At 45.4% G+C, this 14215-nt stretch overlaps 1 protein-coding gene across 1 annotated transcript in view; it reads left to right on the plus strand.

The window, feature by feature from the left end:
• The window catches only part of PDXDC1 (pyridoxal-dependent decarboxylase domain containing 1), a gene marked incomplete at its 5' end in the record, with an annotated part of 64684 nt that overhangs the window by 19019 nt on the left and 31450 nt on the right, over positions 1-14215 (plus strand). Inside the window, 3 exons of the mRNA XM_015407887.1 lie at positions 577-678; positions 2188-2313; positions 12301-12351. Of these exons, the coding sequence (XP_015263373.1) occupies positions 577-678; positions 2188-2313; positions 12301-12351 (279 nt within the window). The remainder of the gene's footprint in view (positions 1-576; positions 679-2187; positions 2314-12300; positions 12352-14215) is intronic.

The raw sequence follows: 14215 nt of genomic DNA on the forward strand, positions 1-14215 counted from the left end.
TGGAACATTTCAGAGAATTATATATTATGAAGAAATGTTATATTTAGAAAAAAAATCTGAATAAATTGTGCTTATGTATGGTAGAATGCATGGAAAAGATGGAATGGGTTTTTATTTAGTATTTATTCACTTCGTTTATACCCTGCCTTTTTCTCCAGTGGAAACCCAAAGCGGCTTTCTTTGTTCTCTTTGCCTCCATTTTATCCTCCCAACAACCCTGTGAGGTAGGTTAGGCTGAGAACATGTGACTGGCCAAAGGTCACCTAGCAAGCTACCATGGCAGAGTGGGAATTTGAACCTATGTCTCCTAGATCCTAGTCCAACATTTTACCCACTTAGCCACACTGGCTCTCAATTATGACACTAATACTGTAAAATAAAAATGAAAAAAAGACCTTCTCTAGGCGCTTTGAGTCTCTTTTGTTTTCATCCTTTTTATGGCAGGCGTTTTCATTTTCCCTGTCAAGTGCCTGTGCCTCCTTAGGGAAGGCCTGTATCTCATTTTAGAACCTCATTTTATGTATTGTTTCATTCAGAGTTGCCTTTAAAAAGCCAGCTGTTCTTTACTTTCTCTAGGCAGCAACCAAAGCGGACAGCATGACCTTGACTCTGGGGCCTTGGTTAGGTCTCCCGGCGGTGCCTGCCGTGACTCTGTACAGACATGAGGATCCTTCTTTGGTAAGCCGGTCCCTCTTGGTCATGCAGCTTGATCCAGTTCTCTGGCGCTCCTGATGGAATGCTGTGCGTGCAAGGACTTCTTCATTCTCTTTGACGTAGGGGACAGCATAGTGCGTACAACCGGGGATAACATTTTGAGGAGCTGTTGAAAATATTGTGAGACTCATCTCGCATGTGCCAGTGTTGGGATTTGAGAAACCACTCTCGGAAACAAGGCAAGCTACTTTGGGGTGAGTGCAGGCCCGTAGCCATGGTGGGGCGTTTGGGGGTGGACCCCCACTACCCACGAGACCTACCCCACCACCTGAGGATTCCAGACACCCCCACCCCCAGTGCGCATAGCCCTGCAGCCAGGTGGGAAAGAAAGGGAAGCCGCACTGCAGCTTCTGGTCAGTTTCACTCCCTGCTGATCAGCTGTTAGGTTAAACAAGGGGAGTTTCAAGGCAAGAGGTGAGCAGCTACAATTCATATTTAAAGAACTGCTGCAAATAATTAATGATTTTTTAAAAAGCAAGCAAAAATGTTGGGGCATGGGGGACGAGCCACAATTCATGTTTGAAGAACTGCTGCAAGTAAATCCTAATTTGTTAAAGCAACCAAAAACATCCAGTTTTCATTTGATGGTAGGTCAAAACAGGGTGTGTGTGTGTAAGAGAGAGAGAAAAGCTACAAATACAATTCAGGTTTGAAGAGTTTCAGTAAACAATTCATGTTTATGTTATTTAATTTTTATTTGATGTTGTGTCTGCCCCACAAGAAAAAGATATGTCCCACAAGCAAAAAAATCCTGGTTACAGGCTTGAGTGAGAGTTCTGAAAGTTTGTAAATTCTGAATTAGCCAAAGATAGTTTGCTTGTCTCTACTCCCAATGCTAAAGCAACTGCCTAAGTCCTTGGTTACATGGGAGCTTGCTGTATATACTTTGTATTTCTTGAGCACAAAAAGATTTGAGTTCTGATCTCGTGGACAATAGAATTTGGTTTACAAAATAGCGTCTTTTGCTTTGCACCACTGCACTATCAGAACAATGTTTTCTGGGGAAATTAGTACTAGTAGCCTCTATTTAGATATGTTTTAGTGATCAGTATTAAACAGCAGTGACATGAGAAGCAGTGTTTGAGCTTTTAAACTGTTGGAATGCAGTGGGGCTTTTGCCCCTCCCGTTTCAAGTGGATTTTTAGTGTAAGGGGGCGTAACAAAGGCAAACTGTAAATTGTAACTGTCCTTCAAAAGGTAGGTAGCTGTTGGGAACAAGGCCTCTTTTGCTTTGGCTCCTCAATCATGGAACAAATTTATCTAGTGACTGCATTACTTTGTTTTCAGTTCCAGGTAAAAGCTGTTTTGTTTGTTCAGGCTATTTAGGTCTTGACCATCTTTGTCTTAATGGTTTGATACCTTTGTTTTGTATTACTTTAATCTACTGGAGCTCATTTGAGCAAAAGGCTGAGTATGTCGCTTTAAAATAATAAAATGAATAGCTAGTCAAGTATTATTTTTTTTCCCCTCCAGTCCTTGGCTGCAGGTCTGACCACCAGTCAAGCAGTAGAGAAGCTTCGTGCCTTGCCTCTGTGGCTCTCTTTGCAATACCTCGGACATGATGGGATTGTCGAAAGAATAAAACATGCATCTCAGTTGGTAAGGAGTTGGGGATTTTTGTGTTGGTTGATCTCTCTGGTTGCCATAAGTTGCAGAGTAAGTAAAAGGTTCCCTTGCTCAAAAGCCAGTCGAATCCGACTCTAGGGTTGCGGTGCTCATTTCCGTTTCAAAGCCGAAGAGCCAGCGCTGTCTGAAGATGTTTCCGTGGTCATGTGGCGGCATGACTAAACACCAAGGCGCACGGAACACTGTTACCTTCCCACTGAAGTGGTACCTATTTATCTACTTGCAATTTCTTGCTTTCGAACTGCTAGGTTGGCAGGAGCTGGAACTAGAGATGGGAGCTCACTCCATCATGCGGCACATGGGTCTCGAACTACTGAACTACCGACCTTCCACAGCCTGCAGTTCAGCGTCTTAACCACTTGAGCCACCGCAGCTCCTCAAGTTGCAGAGTAGGGTAGCCCTAATCTTCATTGGTGACCAAATGCTCCTGAGAACCTCATAGTCAGTATGTGAAGGCAACAGACTGCGTCCCTCCCATGGTGCCATCAATAGACCTGTCTTTCATGCCTTAATTTCATTTCAAAGTCTGGTTGTTACATCTCACGGCAATGAATTCCGTAAGTTAATTGCTCAAAGTACACAGTGGCAAGAGAACACTTAATACCATTCTCGGTCACAGTAGCTGTGCATGCCTCTGGTTGATGCATAGATCCCAAGATAGCATGGGGCTGGGATGGTGGCCATGTGAATGTAAGTCATTGTTAAGGTCACAAAACATAGCTATTTATATGGTACCTGACACAAGCCAATAGGTCCAAATGGGTCATGTTTGGCAGGTCTTACCAATTACTGCTGAAAGAGCTGCCAGGGCAAGAAGGCCTGTGACATGATCTGCCTTTAATAACTAGATTGATTCTTAGGGGTTTTCTGGCTCCGACGCAGTAGGACACTACAAGGCTGTACTCTGTCCTTGGGGCATTTAATTTTTATTTTATTCTATTTTATCTTAGTTTTTTGTCTTTTGTTCTCTGTTCAGTTTAGCTTACTTAGTTTTTAGTCTTTACCACTCTCCCTCTTCTTTTGTTTAATAGACTCAGTGCCAAAATCTTCTCTCCCTCCCTTGTTTGGGTGGGGTTGGAGTGGTGTGAAAGTTGAGTAGATGAAAAGGCTTAGAGGGAGTTTTGATTGTTAACCTGTTATTAATTAGCTTGTAAAGTGCAGGGCTTTTGTTTTGTTTTAATTTGAAACAGTTGAAATTTTGTTCTAACTATTGGTTTTCCAGTGCATTTTGCGCAAAACTTTGAAGGGACCAACATATTTCCAGCCCAACTTCCTCCTAGGCTGGAGTCCCTTCAGGTTTTTGGTGGATAAGTACACTTATCCCATTCAGGAGCAGATCCCTTAGCCTGGGCTTTGTAATCCGCTTTGGCTTTGTCTAGGGTTTTTTGGATGGCAGACCACTAGTCCTTAAGGCCTTGCCCCCAAGTGCGAAGGTCTCCAGAAGTTGGCACAGGAGTAACCATAGTAGGCAAAGGGGCCCTTCATACCCATGCATCGCCTTCAAGGGAGATAGCCCTGTGGAGCTATGCACAGAATTATTGTAACTATACTCTGCATAGGGCAGCAACTCAGCCCAATTGTCTTGTTGATAATTGAAAAAGCAACGAAGAACCTGTTCCACTATTTGATTGACACGTTCAGTTTGTTCATCAGTCTCATGATGAGCTCTACGGAGTCCCCGTTCAATGCCCAAAACCTGTAGGAGCTCTTTCCAAAACTTACCAACGAACTGGGCACCTCAGTTGGATATTATTTTATTTGGTGGTGGAATGCAGTCTCACCACGTGATGCATGAACATCTCAGCCAGTGCCTTTGCGGTTGGTAGTTGTTTGCATGGAATGAAATGGGCCTGTTTAGAGAATAAGTCCACAACCACCCAAATCACTGTTTTCCCCTTACTGGGTAAAACTGTTATAAAGTCCATGGAAATGACTTCCCGGGGTCAACGGGGTGTTTACAGGGGCCTAAGGAATGTTCAAACTATCGCACAATTGCACTCATTTCTCACGTCAGCAAGGTCACGCTCAGGATCCTACAAGCTAGGCTTCAGCAGTATGTGGATAGACAACTGCCAGAAGTACAAGCTGGGTTTCGAAGAGGTAGAGGAACGAGAGATCAAATTGCCAACATTCGCTGGATTATGGAGAAAGCCAGAGAGTACCAGAAAAACATCTACTTCTGGTTCATTGACTGTACTAAAACCTTTGATTGTGTGAATCCGAACAAACTGTGGCAAATCCTTAAAGAGATGGGAGTACCAGACCACCTCACATGTCTCTTGAGAAACCTGTATAAGGGTCAAGAAGCGACAGTGATGTATATTGTCACCTTGCTTATTTAATTTATATGCAGAGTACATCATGCGAAATGCCGGCCTAGATGAATCACAAGCCGGAATTAAGTTTGCTGGGAAAAACATCAACAACCTCAAATATGCAGACGATACCACTCTAATGGCAGAAAGTGAAGAGGACCTAAAGAGCCTCTTGGTCAGAGTGAAAGAGGAGAGCGCAAAAGTTGGCTTGAAACTCAACATCAAAAAAACTTAAGATCTTGGCATCCGGCCCCATCACTCCTTGGCAAATCGAAGGGGAAATCGTGGAAGCAGTGACAGACTTCACGTTCCTGGGATCCCAGATCACTACGGACGGTGACTGCAGCCATGAAATTAAAAGATGTGTGCTCCTTGGGAGGAAAGCAATGGCAAACCTAGACAGCATAATAAAAAGTAAGAGACATCACCCTGACAACAAAAGTCTGTATGGTCAAAGCAATGGTATTCCCAGTAGTAATGCTTGGCTGCGAGAGTTGGACTATAAGGAAGGCCGAGTGCCGAAGAATAGATTTTTTTGAATTATGGTGCTGGAGAAGACTCTTGTGAGTCCCTTGGACTGCCAGGAGATCAAATCGGTCAATCCTAAAAGAAATCAACCCTGACTGTTCCCTGGAAGGCCAGATAATGAAACTGAAGCTCAAATACTTTGGCCACCAAATGAGATGGGAGCACTCACTGGAGAAGACCCGGACGCTGGGAAAGATTGAAGGTCAAAGAAGAGGGGGACAGCAAAGGATGAGATGGTTAGGCACTGTTATCGATGCAACGAATATGAATTAAGCAAACTCTAGAGCACAACGGAAGACAGGAGGGCCTGGCATGCTGTGGTCCATGGGGTCGCAAAAAGTCGGACTCGACTGTGCGACTGAACAACAACAAAAACAGGGTTCCTGCCGGTTTCCACGGACTCCAAATACTCATTAAACAAGTTTGGCAGGATCCCACGTACTGGGAAATGTCAGCCCGCATGCACGGCCACCAAAATTTCTGTTGCAAGAGACGGTTGGTTTTTAATGACCAACCAATTTAGATCCGTGCCCAAAATGTAAAACCTCAGCCCACAAGGCTTGTGGCACAAACAGCTTCCCCCCGCCCCCGATACCAACATCCATCTGGTTTTTGTTGGATAGAGGGGTCTTTAGTAACTTCCTCCCTGTCACTGCCTGTGAAGGCAGCTTTAAACTTGGCAGCCTACGGTTCCCCCTCCCCGTTTGGTTCTGCCTTCGCGTGACTGTGCATCATCACTGCGCCTCCCAGTTGGGAGGGGGTGAACATGGAGTCCACCACCTCTTCCCGTTAACTGGCATGTTGATGAAGGCGTGAGAGTGCATCAGCAAGGAAATTTGATTTGCCAGGGAGGTGTTGGAGGGTGAAACGAAATTTAGAGAAAAACTCCACCCATCGGAGCTGTTTGGCATTCAGGTTACGGGGGGGGTTGAGTAGCGCCTCTAAATTTTTATGATCTGTCCACACTTCTAACAGCACCTGAGCTCCCTCCAACCAATGACGCCAAGTAGGAAGGGCCAGTTTAATGGCTGCTGCTTCCTTATTCCAAACCGCCCAGTTACGTTCAGTGGAGTTGAATTTTTTAGACATGTAGGCTAGGGGGTGGAGTTTCCCGTCTTCTCCCTTCTGCAGGAACATCTGATGCGTCCACCTGAACCACAAAAAGTTTATTTTCATCTAGATTATGTAAAATAGGCTCTGACGTAAACAGCTCTTTGAGTCTGTCAAAAGCCTGTTGGCACTCTGGAATCCAATTTAATTTGGCACTCGGTTTAGTGTTCTCCTGCCCCTTCCCCTTAGTTTTTAATAAATCAGTGAGGGACAGGCTCACTTGGGCAAAATTGGGGGTGAATGGACGGTAGAAATTCACGAACCCAAGAAGGATTAGAGTTATCTCTGGGTGCGTGGGGCCTCCCACCCCAGCACATCAGTCACTTTCTGCAGGTCCATTCCCAATCCCTTCCCCGAGATACAGTAGCCCAAAAAGTCCACTTCCTCTTTATGGAACTCACATTTAGAGATCTTAGCAAAAAGGCGGTGTTCATACAGCATTTCCAGAACCTCCCTCACCAAAGTCACATGTGAGTCCTTATCTTGTGAATAAATCAGGATATCATCAAGATAAACCAAAACCCCTTTGAACAGATGCTTGTGCAACACTTCATTTATTAAGTTCATGACCACCCCCGGGGCTCCGGCCAATCCGAGGGGCATAACCAGGTATTCAAACTGGCCCAAACGAGTATTGAAGGCTGTCTTATGTTCATCCCCTTCCCGGATGCGCACCTAAAAGTAAGCGTCTCTTAGATCCAACTTGGAGAAAATTTTACCCCTTGTGGCTTCAGCCAAGAGGTCATTAATCAATGGGAGGGGGTATGCATTAGTGGTAGAGACAGCATTTAAGCCTTGATAATCCGTACACAGCCTCAACCCCCCATCTTTCTTCTGGAAGAGGACGGGAGCTGCAAAGAGCAAGAAGGCAGGCTGGATGAACCCATGGGCTAGGTTTTTGTCAACAAACGAACGCAATTGCTCTTTCTCAGCGGGGCTCATAGCATACAATTTTCCTTTTGGCATTTTATGCCCTGGTAAAATTTCAATGGCACAGTCTGCATTACGATGTGTGTGTGGGAGTTTGTCTGCTTTGTCTTCCTCAAATACCTGGGCTAGGTCTCTGTACTCTGCCGGGATTGAGTAGAGGTCCTACTGAGCCAAGCACGCCCGCTCCGGTAAAGCGGTAGGCGCTTCTCTCCACTCAGCTTTCCACACATTATCATCACATTTGGAGTTGGGGAAATGTAATGCACTCCACTGGATATAAGGGTCATGGTCTCTTAGCCAGGGATTCCCTAGCACCGTAGAAAATCAGGCCATCAGGTTGATCACTAATGGCCGTTGCTCCCAGTGGCGCCCTGTCTCCATTATCACCGGTACAATCTGGTATTTACAGGCTTCCTTCATAGTGGGACTATCCATTTGAGTAAAGATGAGTGGCTTAGGAAGGGTTTGCACAGGGACCACCAACCCCGTAACTTTGGCAGGGCTAATTAAGTCTCTCATATACCCAGAGTCAACTAGAGACCTCACCCTCACTTGGGTACCCATCTCTGGGTTTATAATGGACACAGTCATGAGAAACAAGGGAGTGGTGTTGCTCACCAAACATGGCGCCGCTGGCTTTTGGACCTGCTGGGTTGCGCCTTTTACAGCAGGTCCCAGCCTTTTCCCATCGGCTGGGTGGCATTGTCTCCACTGTCAGGAGCTGTGTTCAACCGGAGAGCCCTCTGCTGCTTGTGTCTCACTCTCCCAGGCTTCACCGGCATATCAGAGCTACGTTTTTCAGGCGCTCTCCCCCCAGGGGGTGTCAGGTTGGCTGAGCAGAAGGCAGCGTAGTGGTCTGGTTCTCCGCAGCGCAGACACACTCCTTGCTTCATATGCCAGTCGCACATGGATTCCTTCATCTTGGAGCACTGGCCTTTCGCTTTGCCTCCTTGAGTCTTCAGGGCTGACTTGGGCAGGTACATCTCAATCGTGTTGAGCCAGTTCTCAGCGTCACTGGATTCACGTATCCAGCCAGCTAGGGTTAACGGGTTCCCGGATCCTGGAACCATCTCCAGAATCACGTGGTTGAGGCCGGTCCGATATTGTTCAATCAGGACCTCTTCAGGTCATCCCTGTATCTTGGCAACATGCATCTTGAACTCATCTGAAAACTCGCATACCGACCAGTTGCCTTGCTTCAGAGGCCGTAAGCGGGACCGTGCTTTTTCCAGCTCCAGCAGGTCTTCATACTGCTGCCTCAGTGCCCACATAAAGGCTGTCACATCCCAAAGTTCAGAGCCTCTAATCTTGTGGAGCCCCATGTGCCAATCGGCTGCCCTGTCCCTCAGTCGCAAGCTGATGTAGTCCACTCTGTGCTTGTCTGTTGCGACCGTGGAGCCCCAGTCTCACAGAAACTTGTGGATTTGTACCAGGCAGAAAGCTAGCTTGTCAGAGTTGCCATCGAAAGTAGCATCTAGCATCTCTCAGTGCCTCTCGTGATCAGGCATGGGCGCAGCTGGTGCTGGGGGTTCCGGCAGCATGGCTGGAGGCTGGTCGCCTGCCCCCCCCGATGGTGCTGGGGGTCCCATGAGGACCAGCCCTGCTTGATCCTGGGCCAGCACCTGTTGCTGGTCGGGGCAGATCCAGCATCATCTCTCGCATCTCCCAGTGCAGCTCTTCGGTCTGCCCTTGGAGTTTGCGCCACACCCACTCCAACTGGGCATCTTCAATCTTGAGGGGTCTCCTGTACTCCCTCCTGTAATCCTCAGGATAGGCACTGCCATACCGCCATCCATAGGAAACCATTCTGGGGTCGGGAGTTATTGCCCAGCTCTCTTCTGTACAGGTAGGGAAGTAGGACCACGACTGGGTGCCCATGCCTCCACCCATCACCATGGTCAGGATAGTGGTCTTTGGGATCACAGCCTCTTTGGTGGTAGTGGTTGATTGTTTCCTCTTCTTTAAAAACTAGAGGTAGTCTCTCTCATGTTATTACTGCTCAGATTTGCGTATCACTTTTTTCATCAATGTATTCTAAGTCAAAAAATGATGATAATCTAGGTGCCACAATGTCTCTTGATCTTCCAGAATGGCAACCAGTCCTATGTTCAGAGATAGTGGGTATTCCAGCAGAATTTATTATTAATAACATGGACTGGGGGTGCCTCTTTTGGCTAATCTTTTTACTAGAGTGATGTGTGATCCCCCCTAAGAACTATCAACCCATTAGTGTGGTGTGATTCCCCCTAAGAACTATCAACCCATTAGTTTGTTATCAGTTGTAGGTAAGATCTATGCAGCATTTCTTCTGAGCATGCTTCAGTCTTGGATGGTTGATTCTAAGATCATTGGCCCAGAACAGGTGGGATTTCATAAGGGACATAGTACTCTCGAACGCTGTCAGTGTTATTTCACTTGATTAGTAAGTGTGCCAGTTCAAGGACTTTTCATAGGCCTTCCTAGACCTTTCCTATGCATTTGATTCCATATCTGGAAACCGTCTGTTACGGCTCAGGTGGGGTGTCACCTGATGCTGCCACCACTCTGGTTCCAGGCTCCTTTGAGAAGGCCCAGAGCACCCTCCCAAGCCTTTAGACCTCCCTTTTAGCTGAAATGAGCGTGAGGACCAGGCAGAGTGAACAATGAAAATAGTTTATTTTATAGGAGGTCAAACGAACAAGGTGCAGAATAATAACAGTAAGTGGGTGAAAAGAAAAGAAATCAAATGCCCTAACGCATCTAAATATATACTGTCCACAGCTCACTATTTCAAGTGGCCTTAGACTACTCATCCTTCCCTCAGGATGAGGGTTTCTTCCCCACAACAGCCTCTCTTATGGCCCTGTTCCCTGGGAAGAAGAACAGCTTTTCCTCTTGTACCAGTTCTCTTATTCCCCAGCCCTCTTCTTCCCTATTGGTCAAAATCGGCGCCAAAACTTCCCAAGGCCTTCTGGAGTTTGTAGGCCCAGCCTCCCCTACTGCTAGCCAGGCTCCCTGGGCCTAGTAGGCCTCTGGTGGCACAGCCCAGATCATGACACCATCTACGGGCTAAATTGAAGCAAACCACAATTGACGGGAGATTGTTGTGGTTAAATTAAAATCTCTATACTGATTCTACTTCCCAAGTGCAGTGTAATAGTGAGGGTCACTGAACTGTTCCCTTCCCCATCATTTAGGTTTTTGTTTTGGTTTTTTTTTGACAGGGGTACCTTCTAGCACCATCGTTGTTTAGCTTGTATTTGCCTGATTTGCCAGGTTTTTTTTACTGATCCTTTTCTGCACTCACCTAAATTACTGGGGATTGCAGTCCCTCTTTTACTTTATACAATTGATTTGTTTTACTTTCCCAAACCTGAGTCAGTCTTTTTTAGGCTTTGAAAATAGTCTGCATGAGGAATTATCTATTAATTTTACTAAAACTAAAATTATGAAACTTGTGCCTCACTCTTCAAACAAAGGAGAGACGTGGATAGTTAATGGGCGGAAGATCTTGCAGGTTTCCCGTGTTAGGTATTTGGGTATTTTATTTCAGTCTGCCTTGTCCTGGAGATGTCATAAACAATTAGTCACTCAGAAGTCTAAGGCAATTTTGTGTTTCTTTTTTTCTATTGGGGCACATTATATCCCAGCTGCTGTTAGAGTTTTTAACTCAGTGGTGATTTCACAACTTTTGTATAGTGTCCCTATATGGATTTCTTCGGTAGAAGATTCTATAAACAGAGTGTGGTCTTTGTTCCTTCAGGCAATTGGAGGGCTTCCTACGTGCATTTCATCAGTGGACCTTTGTTATGAATTTGGTCTTAGCTCTATAGAAGCCTGCACCTGGGTACATGCCTTTATTTTTTGGTTTCATCTATTTTTTGAGGCCCCTGAGGGTGGCTCGGTAAACCTAACTCTCAGGGACCCTTATAGGGCTACCTGGCTCCAGCTTTTTGAACAGAACTTATCTCTTGTAAAACTTGAGGTGGAGGGTCTTTTTTCTTCCTCTGTAAATCAATGCAAAAAACACGTTTTGATGTTTGGAGGACATGTTCTCCATTTGCCTTAGCTCTTCTGTCTAAGGGTGAACTCCCTTCTTATTTGGATTATTTGGTTAGCCCAAAGTAATGTAGGACCTTTATGCATTCATGATTCAACTGCCCATTTTCAGTGGTATTGCTGGGTCGTCTCCTAAGGATCCCTTTTTCAAATCGGTTATGTCCCTGCCCCCTCCCGTCAGTGGACTTTCTTGTACATATTCTCCTGCAGTGTCCTTATGTGCTCCAGTTTAGGCTAAAATGGATTATACCATGCCTTGACAAATAGACTGTGCATCCTCTAGTGCCATTAAAGCAAAAGGTTTAGTTCCTCTTAGAAGATTCTGATTCCAAATGTACTTATTTTGTTGCTCGATTTCTAGAGGCTAGAGAAAAATGTCAAAAGGAGGAGTTTTTAGACATGAGTTTTATTTAAGTTTTTCCGTTTTCTTGTTCAAGACCTTGCTCTAAGAACATGGGATGAAAGTAAATTGATACTTAGGAATCTCCATTGTTGCTGCTTTTTAATTGACTGCTTTCCAGCAAAGGCCATTTGGAGAGCTTTTACAGGACACTGCCATAGTAGTTTTTCTGTACTGGGAGATTGGGACAGCCTATTGCAGCAGATAAGGGGTGGGCAAAGAAAGAAGCCGTTTTATGTGCTCAGAACAGGAAGACTTCACCATTACTTCAAGTGCGTTTAAATTAAAACTCACACTAATAGTTGATGTTACAAACTTTTTTCTTTTTAAAGTGCTTAAGTAGTTTTTAGGGTCTTGCTTTTTTGTCCTCACAACAGCTTTCTGGGCTTACTGCTGCTGTTGCCAGTTTAGAGATTTAAGGTGGAAAGAAAGGTGATGCCCAAGAGGGTATCAGTGATGGAGAGTGAGACCACCTGAACCCAGGTCCAAGTCCAGCCACATTATCTGGTGGAGAGTGTCTCTCTTCCTGTATCAGGAGTGATGATGCATATGCTAGTTTGATTCTGGTTTGTTCATTTCTTTGCTCTACTTTGTGTGTACCACCTTCCTCCTCTATTCAAATTTTCTCTTTCCATTCAGAGTCAGCGGTTACTGGAAAACCTGAAGAACCAGGATTTTATTAAAACCTCGGTAAGTCTGCCTTTTTGATGGTTGTGTGAGTTTTAGAGCTAACAGATTTGTTTCATGGTGATGCATATGCTAGTTTGCACATCAGTTTGATTCTGGTTTGTTCACTTCCTTGCTCTACTTTGTGTGTACCGCCTTCCTCCTCTATTAAAATTTTCTCTTTCCATTCAGAGTCAGCGGTTACTGGAAAACCTGAAGAACCAGGATTTTATTAAAACCTCGGTAAGTCTGCCTTTTTGATGGTTGTGTGAGTTTTAGAGCTAACAGATTTGTTTCTGTAATAACTATAGTTGCTCACGTTCTCTCTCGCCTACACCACATTCCCAATCTAAATGTCTCCTCACTCCCCAGCAAAGCAACTCGTAGTAGGAGGGAAATCAACCAGCATGCTCAGAGAGTGTGCTGAAGAGCAATCAAACCTGCTCAACACTCTTGAAGCCAGTTCCTGGGGCTTAAGTGGAGGGGTGATATGTCTGCAGTGCGCTGCCCCCCCCAACCCCCCCCCCCCCCCCACCCAGGGGCCTGGTGGTGGTGGAAGCACAAGGAGACGGAAAGGAGATTGCCCCCATACCCTCTCAAATACATATCCTGTCTTGGGAGAATGTGATGATGGAGAGGTAGATTGGGCTCACTGACTGATTGCCAGAGTCTGGGCCAGCTAATACGGAACTACCTTTCTTCTTTAGGGAAGATCAAACCTGGAGATAAATAGAAGCTAGGTTAGTGTTGGAGTATGATCTGGCCAACCCTGGTTCAAATCACCAATCCGCTGTGTGTGCATCCTGGGTAGGCTTGGGCCTAATTTACCTCACAAGGTTGTTGAAAGGATAAAATGGAGATGGAGAGAACAATGTTGTAAGTCGCTTTGAGTTCCCACTGGAAGGAAAAGTCAGGTATAAACATCTAAACAAATAATAATAAATGGTGACCTGCAATACTCATGGGGGAGGAACCCTTAGCAGCTCCTGTTTGGTGTAGTGGCTAAGTGGGCGGACTCTAATCTGGGAGAACCGGGTTTGATTCCCCACTCCTCCACTTGCACCTGCTGATGTAAACTTGGGTCAGTCACAGCTGTCCTTGAAAAAGAGCAGTTTGTGTCAGAGTTCTCTCAGCCCCACCCACCTCACAGGGTGTCTGTTGTGGGGAGGGGGAAGGGAAAGGAGTTTGTAAGCTGCTCTGAGACTCCAAGTAAAGGGCGGGGTATAAATCCAATCATCATCATCTCCTCCTCCTCCTCCTCCTCCTCCTCCTCCTCCTCCTCCGTTCCATAGCCAGTCTGGAAGTTTGGTCTTTTATTCCAGAGCTTTTGGGAACCACTAAAGGACCTGGTGGCAGACTACCTTATGCTTAAGGCGGTTTTAGATTTCCTTGAGTAATTTGTACTTGTGTTGTGCAGCCTGTTCCTTGAATCAGCACGGTTGACCCGGAGGGGTTGGCGTGTCTGTTACAGACATGATTAAGGTGGATGTAGCTATTATCTCTTTATGTACAGAGATGGCCTGTGTTCACTTACCCAAGCTTTTGAATGATTGTGTCGATGTTACATGATTTTTTTGCCGTTATCTAAAAATATTTACATTGCTTTTATTCTGCATAAACCTCCTTGAGCACCTTTGGTGGAGAGAGGATAAAATCATTAAAATAAATATAATTCAGGGTCCAAATTAAATTATCTTAAGTAGCGACTTAAAGGGTTGAGACTGAAAAGCCCCCATCCACATGACATTGTCTACTGTTAATGTGGCAGGTATTTATCTTTTTATAGGACTTTTGGGTCTTAGAAATTGATTTTATGTACCAAATACTATGTACCAAAGTACTAGCAGAGTTCTTATAACACAGATTCATCACACCCCCCCCCCCCTTT

The sequence above is a fragment of the Gekko japonicus genome, unplaced genomic scaffold (assembly GCF_001447785.1).
Source record: "Gekko japonicus isolate JY-2015 unplaced genomic scaffold, Gekko_japonicus_V1.1 scaffold4410, whole genome shotgun sequence".
NCBI classification, from domain to species: Eukaryota; Metazoa; Chordata; class Lepidosauria; order Squamata; family Gekkonidae; genus Gekko; species Gekko japonicus.